Source organism: Emiliania huxleyi (assembly GCF_000372725.1).
Source record: "Emiliania huxleyi CCMP1516 unplaced genomic scaffold EMIHUscaffold_89, whole genome shotgun sequence".
NCBI lineage: Eukaryota > Haptophyta > Isochrysidales > Noelaerhabdaceae > Emiliania > Emiliania huxleyi.
In genome coordinates this window covers 209,418-224,542 of record NW_005195368.1, presented here as the reverse complement: position 1 = coordinate 224,542, position 15,125 = coordinate 209,418, and the positions used below count along the sequence as shown (strand labels likewise).

General features: G+C 66.0%; 2 protein-coding genes across 2 annotated transcripts; one reads left to right on the top strand and one right to left on the bottom strand.

Annotated features, from left to right (window-relative positions):
* Positions 1-1,854: 1,854 nt before the first annotated feature.
* Positions 1,855-4,629, top strand: EMIHUDRAFT_453655 (hypothetical protein; the record flags this gene model as incomplete). Its single annotated transcript, XM_005757988.1, has 7 exons — positions 1,855-1,947; positions 2,197-2,889; positions 3,014-3,069; positions 3,162-3,269; positions 3,413-3,515; positions 3,770-3,948; positions 4,019-4,629. 7 exons carry the CDS (start codon positions 1,855-1,857, stop codon positions 4,353-4,355), a joined length of 1,569 nt encoding a protein of 522 aa, XP_005758045.1. The 3' UTR covers positions 4,356-4,629.
* A 3,091-nt stretch (positions 4,630-7,720) lies between these two features.
* On the bottom strand, positions 7,721-11,006 carry EMIHUDRAFT_438958 (hypothetical protein; the record flags this gene model as incomplete). The annotated part of the gene is made up of 7 exons (XM_005757987.1): positions 7,721-7,957; positions 8,024-8,227; positions 8,396-8,432; positions 9,027-9,332; positions 9,415-10,335; positions 10,406-10,447; positions 10,596-11,006. Coding segments are annotated over 3 exons (683 nt in total), but the record flags the coding sequence as incomplete, so codon positions are not given.
* Between the last annotated feature and the right edge of the window lie 4,119 nt (positions 11,007-15,125).

Sequence of the window (15,125 nt, the reverse complement as noted above, 5' to 3'; positions counted from 1 at the left end):
GGTGGAAGCTGGGAGGGCTGGCCAAAAGCGAGGCGTAGGAGGGCTCGTGAGGGCTTGGGAGGGGTGGAGAGCTCGGAGGTCGGAGGGCTCGGAGGGCAGAGAGGCACGAGGGTGGCGCTGGTGGGCTCGTGAGGGCTCGGGAGGGCTCACAAGGGATGGAGTGCCCGGAGGGCTCGGAGGGGCGAGCCGCCGAACCGGGGTCGGGGGGCTCGGAGGGCTTGGAGGGCTCGGAGGGCTCGGAGGGAAGGAGGGCTTGGAGGGCTGGAGGGCTCCAGTAGGGCTCGGAGGGGTCTGGAGGGCTCGGAAGCTCGAGCCCTCCGAGCCCTCCGAGCCCTCTTGAGGGGCAGTCACATAAGCCGCGACTTCGTTTTTTTATCTTTTTGCGACCCTCCCGGAGGGCCCTTCCGACCCCTCTCGAGCCCTCCCGCCACGAAGCTCCTCCCTTGTCCGACCGTCCCTCCGAGCCCACCCGGCGTCCAGGGAGGGGGTTAGCCCTGTGGAGCCCTCCCGACGCCGATCCGACGGGGACCCCTCCAGCCCTGTGGGCTGGCGAGCCCTCCGGTCGGAGGGGTGGAAGTGGGAGGGCTCGAGGACGGACCTCTATCGCCCCGGGAGGGTGGAGGAGTGCAGGGCGGAGGGGTGGAGGGGTGGCTGAGCCCTCTAGCTCTTCCGAGATAGCCCTACCCCTCCCGCCGTTTCGGGCTTGCTGACCCGCTATGCCGCTAAGCCGCTATGCCCCGCCGTCCGAGTCGCCGTCCTCGCCGGCGGTGCGGGCGCGCTTGCGGGCGGGTGGCGCCATGCTCGAGTTGCTCGAGCCCGTTTACTCGTAGAAGGCTGGGTAAGGGACAAGGGCTTGGTGCGGGCGGACACGTGTTCTCGATGCTTGAAATATGCCTGAAGAAGAGAGAAGAGAGAGCGTGCGTGCGATGACTGAGAGTACTTGTAGGGAAGAGTCAACAGCGTCGCAGGAGCGCGAGCTCCCTCTACACACGGCGTGGTCACACTGCTCTCACTGGTGCCTAGCGACGAGGGAGCAGGGCGTGGGGCGCTGCCCCTCTCTCATGCCCGCTCAGCCACTTCCGCCCGGACCTTCTCGAGCTCCGCGTCGCGCGCCGCCACCGTCCCCTTGAGCTCCGCTTCGGGACAAGGGCTTGTTGGGGCATCCCGCTGCATACATGTGCGACGCAAAACATGCACACGTGCGATTACTGACGTACACAACAACGTAGGAGGGCCGCGAATCTGAAAAGAAAGAAAACAGACAAACAACCCAAAGGAGGGATATGGGAGGACGGCACGCCGCCACCACACACGTTATGTTGTGCTGTGCACTTTCGCGGCCGTCCTTTGACGTCCGTCTCCGCTGCCGCCCCACACAGGGATTTTCGCATCGGTGTACTTTTAGCTTACTGGGAGAAGAGGGAGAGGGGGTTGTGTTCTCTAGGCCCCTAAGGGTCCTACGCGCGGCGTGAGAGCTCGGAAGCGAGCTTTGTACGGCGATCGAGGATGGCTCTCACTCTCGCTCTCTCTCTCGGTGTAACCGTGTAATGTGGCTCTTACTGTACGCACATTCCCGTAGGAGGACTCTGCTGACAGGGTTTGCGATGAGGAGCGACCCGATGGGTTTCTCGGAGGTTAGTGCACCACTAACCGCCGAAGCGCAAGCGCTTGATGTAGCAAGAACTCTGCGATTTTAAGGAGAGGAGTGTGGTGCTAGCCGTCGCCCACCCTTGGGCGTCTGCCTCTTCCTATCTCTCGCTCGTCGCAGTCTCTCGCCAATTCTCGCAGCGACCTTCATGCCACCTCGCGGTCGTCCCACTCTCGTCGTTCTCTCTCCTGCTGTTTCATCCTCTGATGACTCCATCGCTCTCCTCGGCAGCCTCGTTCTGCGACGCCGCCACCGCCCGCCGCGACTTAGCTCCGTGGGCCCAGGAGCTCGTCTGGCAGGTTGAACGGCGGCGCCGCGCGGCGGCCATGGGGGCGGGGATAGACCGGGACGCGAGGGAAAAAGAAACATATCCGCGAGTCGCTCAAGCGTGCCGGGTTAGAATTCTTTTTCTCAGCCTCACCGCTCGGCCCGCGTTGCTTGCGGGTGCCTGGGTACACGCTGCTTCGCCCCGCCATTTCCTGCTGACACGCCGTAGAATGATTTCTTCTTTTCGAGCTGGCCAGCGCATCGCCTAAGTTTGCCAGCAGGGCGCTGTTCTGCGCATGGCGGAGGAGGATCTCGCCCCGAACGGGCTGCCATACTCGCGGCTGCCGCGCTCGTCCAACGAGTGGACCGGCCGATCGCTGCTCCTCGCCTCGCTGCCCGCCGACATCGTCGGCACCGTCCACCCGCACATCGTGTGCCGGCCCCGCTCGGAAGTCGGCGGCGGCCTCGGGCTCTTTGCCACTTACGGATTGCGCAAGGGCGAGGTGGTGTGGGCGGAGCGAGCGCGCGCCGGGCCCGACGTGCAGGCCACGCCACGCACGCGCGCGTGGATCGAGGCGCTGCCCGAAAAGTCGCGCCGCGCGTACTGCCACTTCATGTACAAGACTGGCGACGACGAGTACCAGTCGCTGGCCGAGTTCAACGAGCTGCCGATCGAGGAGTACCCGACGGTACGGACCGTCGACGTCTCCAACTACATGAACCACTCCTGCGACCCGACGTGCTGGTTCGTCGACGGCGGCGCCGAGTACAACGGCGTGATGGTCGCGTCGAGGGACATCACGCCCGGAGAAGAAATCACGTTCGACTACGCGACGAGCGAGGACTCGATCCTGACGCCCGAGTTCGACTGCCAGTGCGGCGCCGCCTGCTGCCGCTCCCGCGTCTCGCCCCTCGACTGGTCTCTCCCGGCGGTCGCCGAGCGCTACTGCGGCCACTTTATGCCGCACATTGCTGTGCGGATCGCGCAGGCGGACATCTCCCCAGCCTCTCCCCAGCCTCTCCCCAGCCTCTCCCCAGCCTCTCCCCGCACCGCCGTGCGGCTCGGGCAGGCGTCGAGCCTTCTCATTCCTACCGCAGGCGGAGGGCCACGCGGAGCCACATCCGCTCGAGTGGATGGAGCCGGAGGACGTGAGGCGCAGACTCCCCGAGATTCCCCGAGATTCCCCGAGATTCCCCGAGATTGGCCGAGGTGTAGGAGCCGGAGGACGTGAGGCGTTAACGTCAGGCGCACGTGGTGGCTGCGGCTCGACACGCCGAGCCCGACCGGGCCGAGCCTCGACACGCCGTGGACCGACCGGCCACCATACGCCCTAGAAGCGGAATCCTCGGCCAGGTCTTCCACGCCAGCGCTCGTGGGGACTCACGTACTCCGCCGCACTCCGCTGTACTCACTGCATTCGCGCCCCTCGTTCTCACGCGGTGCTCTTGAGTACGCTGCACGAGACCGCCCCGAGGCTGGCGTACTCAGCACTGTAGGCCAGACCCGCGCGCCCTCTCGAGGCTGTGCGCGGAGCGGCGCGAGCTGCTCTCGTGCGCCGCAAAGGGGCTGCAGCTCGAGCTGCTGAACCGGCAAGCCGCGGTGCTTCTCTCGCACCGCCAGCCGGGAGTTGATTCGCAGTAGGAAGAGTGTGGTGGTGGTGTTGCTGATAGGTGCTCATCTCGCATCACCGGCTGAGCGCCGCTTGCGACGAGGAGCATGCGCGCTTCTCCTTGCACGAGCCTCTCTGATTGCCAGGCTGAGTCTCCACTCTCGCTCCTAGGTGAGCTGATGCAGCTGCGGTCGACGCCAGATCCCCCCCATACCTCCCCGGATCTCCCCAGATCTCCTCCTAGGAGCTGCGCGGCTCTCCGCGCGTCGACGGCGTCGAGGACGAGGGGAGGTACGTCAAGCTTGGCGTGCCGCTGGACGAGGGCGCGCTGGTGCTGCTGCTGCCTCCGAATTTGCTGCTGTGGGAGGAGGAGGTTGACGATTTCAACACGTGCATCCAGATCTCGCCCTCGACGCCGCACGGGCCCGGCCGACCACTCGCGGCGCAGTACCCTACCACACCCGGCACCCAAATCCAGTTCAGCACATGGTAGGCCGCGCCTTTTCTCGTCCTCGCTCACGCCGCACGACCTCGACAACTTCCTGTGCCACTCCTGCGACCCGAACTGCGATGTGGTCGTCGGGCCCGACCTCTGCGTCGGTTTCGTGGCGCGCCGCCCGCTGGCGGCGGGAGAGTCGCTCACCTTTGACTACGACTCGACCGAGGACGACCTCACGGGCGACCGAGGCGGGTTCGAGTGCTTTTGCGGCGCGCCGCTCTGCCGCGGGCTCATCCTCGGCAAGCTGCACTCGCCCGCCGCGGGGGCCGCCAAGCGGCTCGGCTCGCCGCTACTACCCCCGCCCCGTGACTCGTCCCCCGCCGCCCCGTGAGCGTTGGCGGCGGTCTGTGCCCGCGCGCCGGGACCGCGTGCTCGTAGAGAGGGACTGGATTTAGCCGTGCTCCCTGCCCCGAGAGTGAATAGATGTGGCAGGCCGGCGGCCGGCTGATTCGGGCCCACACCGCGCTCTAAACCAGCAACTTGTTTGTCCATGGTGAGGTTGATGTCTCGGTGTTTTGTGTGGCGGCGTGCGCGTCAGTGTGTGTCTCAGTGTCTGTCATGAGCCGATAAATGGCCGCCGCGCAGTAGTCTTTGTGGGAAAACACCGCACAAGCGCGCGAAACCAATACCACACCTGCGCCCTCCCAAATCCTCCGACTTTCGTCGCGGGGCGCTCGAACGCCGTGCTCAAAGGACAAAGCGCGTCCGCCAGCGCCGCCGCACCGCCGGCGAGGACAGCGATTCAGGAGACGGGGCTGTGGAAAAAAATTTGGTCGGTGCTATGCCCGTCTCCAAGGACCAAGCCTCCTCTCGCCGCCGCGCTTCGCGTCGGCGGCCAGGTCGTGCTGGGCTTTTACATCCACGCGTACAACGGCCTCACTTTTGGCGCGGCGGAGCTCATCTACACGGCCCGCCCTCCGCGTGCGTCCACCTCGGCGTGCGCCTTCCGCTGCTCGATCTCGTGCACGCCGTCTGCAAGACGGTGTTCGGCGACGCTCCGCCAGCTCTCACGGCGCTCGATGTCGGCCTCGTCATGGCGCTCGACAGCGATAAGCTCAACGGCGAGCACGCCAACGGGCGCGAGGCCGTCACCACGTTTGGGCACCGCGACAAGCTCATCGCCGCTCCCTTCTCGCCCAAGCTCGGCGCCGTCGAGGTGAAGTGTGGGGGCGCGGAGGAGTGGTGCCGAAAGGCCGAGCTGTACTGGTACCCGCTGAGCCAGCTGCGCCCGTGGTTCGAAGAGGCGCTCACCGCCGGACAGAGCGATGACCGCGTCGCCGAGCACTTTCGGAGCATGAGCCACAACGCGCAGCACGCGCAAAACCGGCTGCAGACTCAAAAGTACAAGGACAAGCCGTCCATCGGGCTGCAGCGGAAAGGGTTGACCCGGCCCGCCTGGCATGCGTGGGCACTGATGGGCTACCGGCTGGAGCCTGACGGCGGCGCAACCGACCGCGCGGGCCACTTTACCTCCGAGCAAGGCCTCGCGCGGGTGGCGGAGCAGGAGCGGCTTCCCTCGCCGGGGCCGCTGCAGGAGCGGCCGTCGCTCGAGGTGATGCGCTACTTGCTCACCCCGGAGATGAGAGACGGGCCCGCGGCCGGGCCGGCGCGAGACCGAGAGCCGCGAGGACCGCGGTAAAGTGAAAAGTCTCTGTGCGGGCGCGCCTCGCCGTTGACGCGTGAGCAGGAGAGAAGGAACGCGCCTCGCCAACCGGCCTCTCGCTGTGTCTCCCACTTGAGGCAAACCCCACTTTGGGACCTGTTTGAGGCGGTGTGACGGCTCTCACAGGGCACGGGAAGCTCGCCCGCCGTGTCTGCGTGGCCCGCCCGACCCGCGGGGAACGGCGCGCGCCCCTCCCGGCGGAGCTGGGTGCGGCAGACGGGCCCACGGGTCGGTTCCGGGCCGATTTGGGGCCGTTCTGTCTAGTTATGGGTCAAAATCGAGCTAGACAGTTAAATATCTCGCCCCCACGGATGAAACTTTTTGAATTTTCTGGCCACGATCGTCGACCGGGCCCGTGAGGCCACGGGAACGCCCTCGGATTGTACAGCACCCTCCACTAGCCACAACCGTGGGCCCTCAACCGCGTATCGGTGTCGCCGCAAAATAGCCTTCAGACGCTGTCCAGTCGTTATAAATCGGCCAATCTGGCCCCTCTGCCACAAGTTTTGCTTTGGGACGCACCGTAGCACGGTGGAGTCGAGATCCGGCGCGCAACCATCAAAAGTTTCATCAATCGGGCCCGGCTAGACCTGCCACCGGAGGCGCGCAAAATGGAGGCGATTTTGTGGTGGTAAAGCGAAAGATGGCCAGAACGGGGCGCCGCGCGCTCGGGAGCGCTCGCCGCTCGCAGGCCAACTCCTCCCCAGCACGGTGCGTGCGTGCGCTCAGGTTGAACTCGATGCCGCGACTTCACAGCCTCCGCCGTGAAGCTTGCAGCACGCCGAGGGCGGACGCTTTTCGGCGCCATGGTTTTGGCGCAGCGCTTCGCCGGCTGTCATCCCAGTCCATGGTCGCTCCACGTCGATTCCCAGGCGTGCCCGCACGCTCCTCAGGGGAGTGGGCACGCCTCTTGCTATCCTGAAGCGCGCGTCAAGCCCGCTCGACCGTGAGCTTGCTCAGCGAACAGTTTTTCAACAGACGTTGAGCGACGGGCGTGAATCTCCCACACACTCGCCAACTCCTGACTGAGCAGGCCTAGTACCCACGTGATAGCCCCACTGATCCATCCCATGCGATCAGGCGCCGCTCGGACCCCATCTTCGAGCAGGATTCCTCGCGGCAACACAACTCGGCGCTCTCGATGTGCGCGCTAGGCAGTCTCAACGCCGATTACTGCCGAGCGCGCACGACTCGTCGGCGTACCGGCGTGCCGCTGGCATACTACGCGACGGTGGAGGCGCGTGGGCTTGCTCAAAAGGCATGCATCTGTCGGAGAGTGTGCCGCAAGACCTGATGTGCCTCCGCTCCAGGTGTGTGGCAGTTCGATGGATCCAGCCCAGCGACCTCCACGTGACGATTGAGGACTGCTCTTCCCCTTCGGCCGAGCCTCCAGTCCCTGCCACCGTGCACTGGCGCCAGCGAGCTGCGTTTACATCCCGCACGCGCGATCGGCAGTCGAGTTACAACCCGCAGCTGTGCTGTGTGCGCGCGCACTCGAAAGTGGTTCGGCGATCTCTCGGCGACCACTCGTCGACTCGCGCTCGGACGCGAGGTGCGTGCTCGCCTGCCTCCCCCGGGAAGGACACGGCCATTTCCAGCGAGATCTGTGGAATCATCCTCACCACCCTGCCCTCACGCCACCCAACCCGTCCGGCTGCTGCCATACTGGGACGTGAGTGCAATATTTGTGCTGCCCTCGCCATCCGACGCGTGTGCTCCGCTCCCTGCAGGCGGGGATCGCCGTCGCGCACCAACACGCTTCGTCCGGGAGGCGCGCGGCGCGACCCGCGTTGCGAGAGCGTCGGCGGAGCCCGCGTGCTGGCCCTCTCCGGGACCGCCGCCGGGGCCCAGAGGGCGCAGATTCGGCCCCCCAGGGTCAAAGAGGGCGGTTCTGACACCGCCAAGCGGTGCTTTCGTGGACCCCACGAGCTCGCGTTCATCCGTTCAAAAATATTTATTTACCCGCAGTTTGCCTCAAGTGGTCTCCGCCGCCGCAACTCCGCCGCGGTCCGTCCGTTGGGTGGTTTGGACAGATGAGAAAATATGACTTTTATGAGGTGCAACGAGAGGCCCTACGTGTGCGCCACAAAGTGGGTCACAGCCTCGCGTGCGCCGCGGCGCACTGGCGGTACACGTCCATGTGGCTCTGCACCACCTGGTGGAAGGGCGGCGACGACGGCTCGAGGTTGCGGGGGTAGCCTCCTCCCAAGGTCACCACCAGCCGCGGCGCGCTCTGCAGCCCGCTGACGAGCCGGTACACGAGTGCGTTCCTAGGGAAGGAAGGGTCCGGTAAACTTCTCCACACACACGAGGTGGTAGGGCAACGGGGGCGCGACCCTCGCGACTCCGCGTCTAGACGACAGGAGCCCACAGCAACAACAGTTCAAGGCCCAGTGCGCGTTGGGGAGCGGTGTGTGTGTGTGTGTGTGTGTGCGCGCGCGCGTGTGTGTGTGTGTGTGTGTGTGTGCTGTGTGTGTGTGGAGTGCGTTCCTCTTCTTGAGGCCCGCGGTGCTGAGCTCGAGCCGGCCGATCCGGTCCGCCTGTCGGAAGGCTCAGGACAGGGTCTAGGGAGTGCGGATACAGGCGCCGCACGGCGGTTCGAGCGGGAGGCGCAGTGCGCGCGAGGGAGAGGGGGCGTGTGCGGCGGAAGGAGGAGGAGCAAGAGTAGCAGCGGTAGTGTGCGGTAGTAGTAGTGAGCGGTAGTGGACCAGCCTGGTGCGGGTCGACGCCGCCCTGAAAGAAGACCTGCGAACAATCGGCGCTTGGCGGTGGGGGCGCCACAGAGCTGGCAGGTGTCCTCCCCCCCCTCCCCCCCCTCGCCCCCCCCAAACACCCACACACCCACGGGGCCCGGCGCTGTGTCCGTCGCCAATTGTCCGCGCATGCGACGCGTGCCGCGGGCCATGGCGCGTGTGATTCCGTCGCCTCGAGACGGGGCTCGTGCCTTTGCGCGGGCTCGAGGAGGCGTCTAGGAGGGCCCAGTCGAGGTCTGGAGGTGGTGTCGCTATCTCTCGCGCGCCAGGTCGGGCTGCGTCGAGATCTCGGCTAGATCTCGGCTAGATCTGGCCAGACCTCGGCCAGACCTCGGCCAGACCTCGGCCAGACCTCGGCCAGACCTCGGCCAGACCTTGGCCAGACCTCGGCTAGACCTCGGCTAGGTCTCGGCCAGACCTCGGCCAGACCTCGGCCAGACTTCGGCCAGACCTCGGCCAGGCCTCGGCTAGACCTCGGCTAGACCTCGGCTAGACCTCGGCTAGACCTCGGCTAGACCTCGGCTAGACCTCGGCTAGAAGATCGGCTCCAGATCGGCTCCTCTCGTCTCGGCTAGACCTCGCGCGCCAGGTCCGGCTGCGTCGCCTCGAGGAACCTTGGCAGGTGCTCGCCTGCGGAACGGGCTGATGAAGCTCACTGATCCGCTCGCTGATCTGATCTGCTAGCTGGAATGGATTCGGCCCATTGAGCCAATCGTCTCTCGCGCCGCGTCGAGGCGGGCAGGCCAAGCGGTCGCGCTCAGCAGCGCGAGGTATCTCGGCGCGATCTCGGCGCTTCTCGGCGCGATCTCGGCGCGATCTCGGCGCGATCTCGGCGCGATCTCGGCTCGTCCCCGCCCAACAGCGCGAGATAGCCGTCGTCGCCCTCCCCCACCTATAATTGAGTGGCGTTTCACTTAACCTTCAACGCACCCCGTTCATGAACCCCCCCCCCCCCCCCACACACACACACACACCGGCACGTCCACGTCGAGGTCCGACGCCTCGCGTGCCGAGAAGAGGTTGCCTGTGAGATGATGAGGCCCGGTGAGGTCAGAGTAGTGGCCTCGAGCTCCTCCCGCGCGGTCGAGGGTTGCCCTTTTCAGAGGGGGCTCGGGTACGGTTGGGGCGGTCGGACTGTCCGTTCCCCTCCGGCTCCTCTTGCGCGATCGAGTGCTGCTGTCCCTCGGCCATCCCTCGGCTATCCCTCGGCCATCCCTCGGCTATCTCTCGGCTCTCTCTCGGCTATCTCTGCCCTCGCAATGCTGAGAGTAGGTCTTGACGCGCCCGTCGGCGGCGAAGATGCGCGCGCTGCCGTTCCCCTGCAGGTGCACGCCGCGAGTCCGACCCAGTGGGAAGGGGCCGCTAGAGGTGGGCTCTTGTCTGCCTTGTCTACTCTTGCCTGCCTTCTCCGGGCGGGTGGAGTGGTGTGAGCACACGAGTGCTGGCGGAGTGCACACCGGCCTTGGGCCCCGTGCCCGAGCCATGTGTGTGTGCGTCTGTGCGTGTGTGGGACAGAGACGCTGTTGCCCTCTGCGCGGGGCTTCCCGCGGAGGACCGAAGACGCACGTTGTCCGGGCGGGTGCCTCGACGGGTGCCCGAGCTCTGCAGGCGGGTGCTGGCCGACTGCCGCGCTGTGTGCTGCCGCGAGGGAGTGAGTGAACTCGTTCATTCGGAGCGTGCCAAGTCTGTCGCTTCGGTGCGCTGCGCCAGCGTGCCGCCGCCCGAGTGAGAGGATTCACGCAGCGGTGGGCGGTGGGAGCCGTTGCAGTCTGCTGCAGCACTGCACACCTGGTGCACGTCCAGGTCGACCAGCAGCACTCTCCGGATGGCAGGGTAGTCCCGGAGCGCGCACGCCGCGGCGACGGCGATGTCGTTGAAGACGCAGTACCCCTCGCCTAGACACTTCCTAGACACTTCCTAGACACATCCTAGACACTTCCGAGGGGAAGACGCAGTACCCCTCGCCCCGGTCTGCAAACGCGTGGTGCGTCCCGCCCGCGATGTGGCCTGCGGACAAACACCAGACTTCCCTTCGATTTGGGGAGATAAGGGGAGAGATGGCCAGACATCACCACTCCGGCCTCCGCAGCCTCTCTCGCAGAGGCGAAATTCGGGTGAAGGGAGAGAGACGGCCAAAGGGAGGAGGCGATGTGGCCTGCGAAGCGGGCGCCACCCGGCCGGCAGACGGCGTGCATCGCCGCCACGGTCCCACCCGTCGACGAGAGAGCGCGTAGCTTGCCAGCCTCCGACCACGGGAAGCCGATCCGCCGGTTCTCCTTGTGGGAGAGCTCGTTGGCCAGGTAGCGCCGCACGTACTCGCCGTCGTGGACCGTCGTGAGGTCCTCGACCGACGCGAGCGGCGATTCGTGGAAGGTGGCCTTGCCGGCGGCCTCGAGCTCCCGCTGCAGCGCCTCGCGGATATACCTGTACTTCTCCATCGGAAACGAGGATGTTGACGGCAGCGAGACCTGGTAGTGGTCGTTGTACCAGAGCGGCAGCGGCGGCTGAACCAGCGTGCAGACGGCCCGAGACGCGAGCTGCAGGCGGAGCGGTGCGTTCCTCATCGATGTCGGCTAGTTCGCCCAAAAAACTAATCTAAAACCTGCCCCCGTGTGTCCCGCAGCGGCCTCGCTGGGCCAGAAGTCGGCCCCGAGTGCCCGCAGCAGCCTCGTTGAGCCAGAACGAATCGGTAGCGTAGCGGCGTATATCGGCATTGTGGCCAGATAGGTCGAAGCGGTCGATACGAAGCGAACCAATTGCGTCTCGGATTCTTTTGTGTACCGAAACATTTCGCCGGAAACTGTAAACGGAAGTAACACCGCTCGGCGAATTCCTCGGCTTGCTTAGAATTCCTCATGCAGCAGTGCGCCCTTCTATGGCCGAGTGCTGGGGGAAGGTTCTCACCGGCATGGAGTGCCGCCAAGGCGAGGCTGCCGTACGCTTTCCATGGACGTAGTTATCGAGCACCACATGGCGCGCACAGCTCATGTGTTCCGTCCCCACCGCGCCGCCCAGGCCCGGAGCAGCCGATCGGCAGCAGTTCCATATTTGTCAAGTTCTGCGCGAGCTGCCAGCACCACGGGCTGTGGGTGCCCGTTGAGCGCGTCCGCGTGCTGCCTCCCACCGTCCGCCTCGATAACACGGCGTCCAATGGGGTGTGGAGCACGGCACACACCGGCAGGCTGCCGCCCTACAGGATCTGCAACCAGACCAGGCGCTGCACAGGACCCCGGGTCGTCATCTTTCGTGAGCCGCCGACAAGCAATGCTCCTGTCTCCGTCGGCCTTGGCCTCGGGGGCGGCGTGATGGGTTGGCCGTTTGCAACCGTCTCCGCGGAGCTGATTGCTGCAGCAGAGCTGACGAGCACAGCCGATGTTCCGATTCAGGGGGGATCGCAGACCTGGGACGAGATCCCGGAGCAGTGGTGCACCTCGCGGAACGAGCATGGCGCTGTGAGCTTGCACATGCATTTGGCCCATGGAACTCTGGTGCCCGAAGACACCAGCCAGCGCCGGAAGGCGCGATGCCGATCGGCCAGAGAGCCGGCGCCGTCGGCAGCCGCGTCCAGCTCGCAGTCAATGCCCCCGCCCGCGGTCTCGGTCTTCTCCGCGGTGCTACCGCCGCAGCTGGGCGCCGACCCGAGGGAGGAGTCTGTCGACCTCTCCTTTCTCGACAGCGTGCTGAGCGAAGAGGCCGAGGGCGGTACCACTCTACCCTCCCCTGCACCCTCGCCACCGGAGCCGCCGCAGCAAGTTCAGCTGCTGACCGAGCGCATGCGCGCTGCGGGAGAGGGTCTCTGGGCAGGCTGGAACGGGCTCTACGCGGTGGCCGTTCTCGTCGCGGCGCTCGCTGGCTTCTATGATGAGCGGCTCCTGCAGCAGAAGCAGCGTAACTCCCCGACTCTGAAGGGGGGGATGACTCGCCAGGCCGCAGTCGCGCTCTTTGGAGTCCTCGTGTTGTACGCGAATGACCTGACGGCAGCCCCTATTGCCAAGCTCCTCTTGGGCGCAATGTTCCTCGCGGGGGTCGCTCCCTTTGTGTTGGGCCATCGCCTCGCCGCAAGGATCGTGTGCTCAATGTTTGTCGCCTTTCCGCTCGTAGCAACCGCCGCAGTTGTCTTGCGCCCAAGCGCCGTGCTCGCTGCAAACACAGAAGCCCTTTGTCGTTCGGCGTCGAGCGCGGCGATCGTCGCTGCATGCCCTGGTGTCTGGCTGGGGTTTGTGCCAACCGAGCACATCTCGACGCGGACCAAGCTCGCCACGGTGGCGGCAACTGCCGTCCTGATGCTGTGCCACACGGGCGTGCTCCTGGCCCGCCTCGGAGACTCGCGGTGCCTCCGGCTCCTCTTCGGGCCCTGGATCCTGTCGTTTCCCGCCGCCTTCTTCGCCGCTCAGATAGGCATCATTCGCGTCAGACACAGGCGAGCTCTGCTGCAGCGAAGCGAGCGCCGGGATTGGGGGGAGGACTTGCGTTGTTAATGTTTTGTTTGTTGGCTGACATATTTTTGTTAGGTTTTGTTCTTTTTTTAGTTTTGTGTTTGTGTTGTGGGGGGAGTTTTTTATTATAATCATTTTTCGAGAGCGCCTAGAGGGCCGCAGTCAAACTCTATGTGTCAACCAACACACACGCGTTGACTTTGGATCTCTAACAGTCTGGTCAGTTGCACTATTTCGGCCGGAGGGCCGGGTGCGCAGGTAGAGGTAGTGCTGGCATGTGGGGCCTCAGGTAAAGGTAAACCTGTCTCAGACCGCCGGAGGTAGAGGTAAACGGAGCCCACGTGAGGGGAGGTAAACGTACGACCGTGGCCCCGCGAGGGCTCGAGGTGGGACGACGCAAGGCCCCGCGAGAGCGCTTCGCCTGCGGCGCGCCTGCCCGGCCATGGACCAGGCTTCACCGCCGCTTGCTGATGGCTGATCGCATCGCCTATCGACAAATCTGTCCGGGCACAGCTGAGCCCGGCGCTGCCTCCATTCTGAAAGTGTTAAGTTCGGTTAATTAGGTTACTTGGTCAATTAGCTTAGTGTTCAGTTCGGTTCGGCTCGGTTCGGTTCGGTTCAGTCAGTCCTCTCCGGTCGGCTCCGGTCCGGTGTCTTTTCCTGTCTTGTCCGGTCGAGTCTCACGAGCAGGCCGCTCCGCCACGCCCGCGAGGACCTCGGCCGCGCTCACCGTCTCGACCGCGGCCTCGACCGGCGGAGGGGGGAGCTCGACCCGTCGTTCGACCCGTCGTTCCGTGACCTCCCGCGCCAGCCGCTCGCCAGCGAGGGGTCCCTGATGCGCCGCCCGTCGGTCGACGCCCTCGCCCCTGCGCTCCACCAACGACGCCGTCGCTGTCCTCGCCGACGTGACTGTGATCCGAGGCCGCCCATCCGCCATTGATGCAGCCGAGATGCAATCTGACACTGAGCTGCCCCCCCCCTGTCCCCCCCCCCGGACACGTCCCTCCCTGTCCTCTCGACTCGTTCCTCTACTTATATCGAACCTCGGCGCCCGCCCTCTTTCTGGCCGCGTCCCTCCCCTGTCCAATCTTCTGCACTCCTCTTTTACATACATAAACAAATGGGGGCCGCGTCGCCGGCGCCGAGCGTCGCCTGCCTCCACGCCACTTCCTCTAGGCTGAGCCGGAAATCCTGGTCGGGGTAGCCGTCGTACTCGACCGCGTGCACGAGCCGGCCGTCGGAACCCTCCTCCCGCCCCGTGATGGTGCCCGGCCACCACCTCTGCTCGCCCAGGATCTCGACGTGAGTGCCTGCCTCGACGACGGCGTGCCCGGCGATCCTCGCCGCCGCGTCCACGCGCAGCCGCTTCCGACGCGCCTTCTTTGACTCCGCGGGCTGCGGCAGCACGTAGTTCGGGCCGGACTCCGCCACGCCCGCGAGGACCTCGGCCGCGCTCACGGTCTCGACCGTGGCCTCGACCGGCGGAGGGGGGAGCTCGACCCGTCGTTCGACCCGTCGTTCCGTGACCTCCCGTGCTCAGGATTCTTTTTCCTTGGCGGCAACGCGATGGCGGCAAGCTCTTTGCGCGCCCGCCCTCGCCACGCCGAAGACCAACCGACGTCGGACCGCGGTGAGACCACGCCGCCCCCCGCGCCCGCCCGCGCCCGCAGCGTGAACGCATACGCGCGTCCCTCACCGCACGGAAACATACGCGCCAGCCGCGCAGCAGCCTCACATGCAGCGCAGACCGCATGCCCGCGCCCTGGGCCGCCGACGACCCGGTCGGGCGGGCTGAGCGGCCGCCGCACACCACCAGGCAGGCGCACAACCACCCGCAGCGCGCCGCAGCCCGCCGCGCAGCCCTGCCAGCCAAGCCTGCACCTCCCAGCTGCACAAACAGGCGCACAACAGAGTACAGCACACAGCACACACGGCGGCGCGCGCGCAGCACACGCAGACGCGCACGCGCATCCAACACGCACACGCGCACAGCACGCGCGCGTCGCACGCCAGCGCAGCGCTGCACACAGAGCACACTTGCCCACATCAGCAGCAGCCAGCCTGCCACAATCCTCATCTCACACACGCGCGCGCACACTCCCCCCTACCGGCGCACGCATTGGGCGTCGCCGAGAGCTCCCAAAGCTGACTTGTGTGGCTGGGGGGGGGGGGTGGGGGTGGGCGGGGGGCGCGGGGGGGTGCGGGGGGCTGGGGGCGGCGGTGTGGGTGCGTGGGGGTGTGTGGGGGGG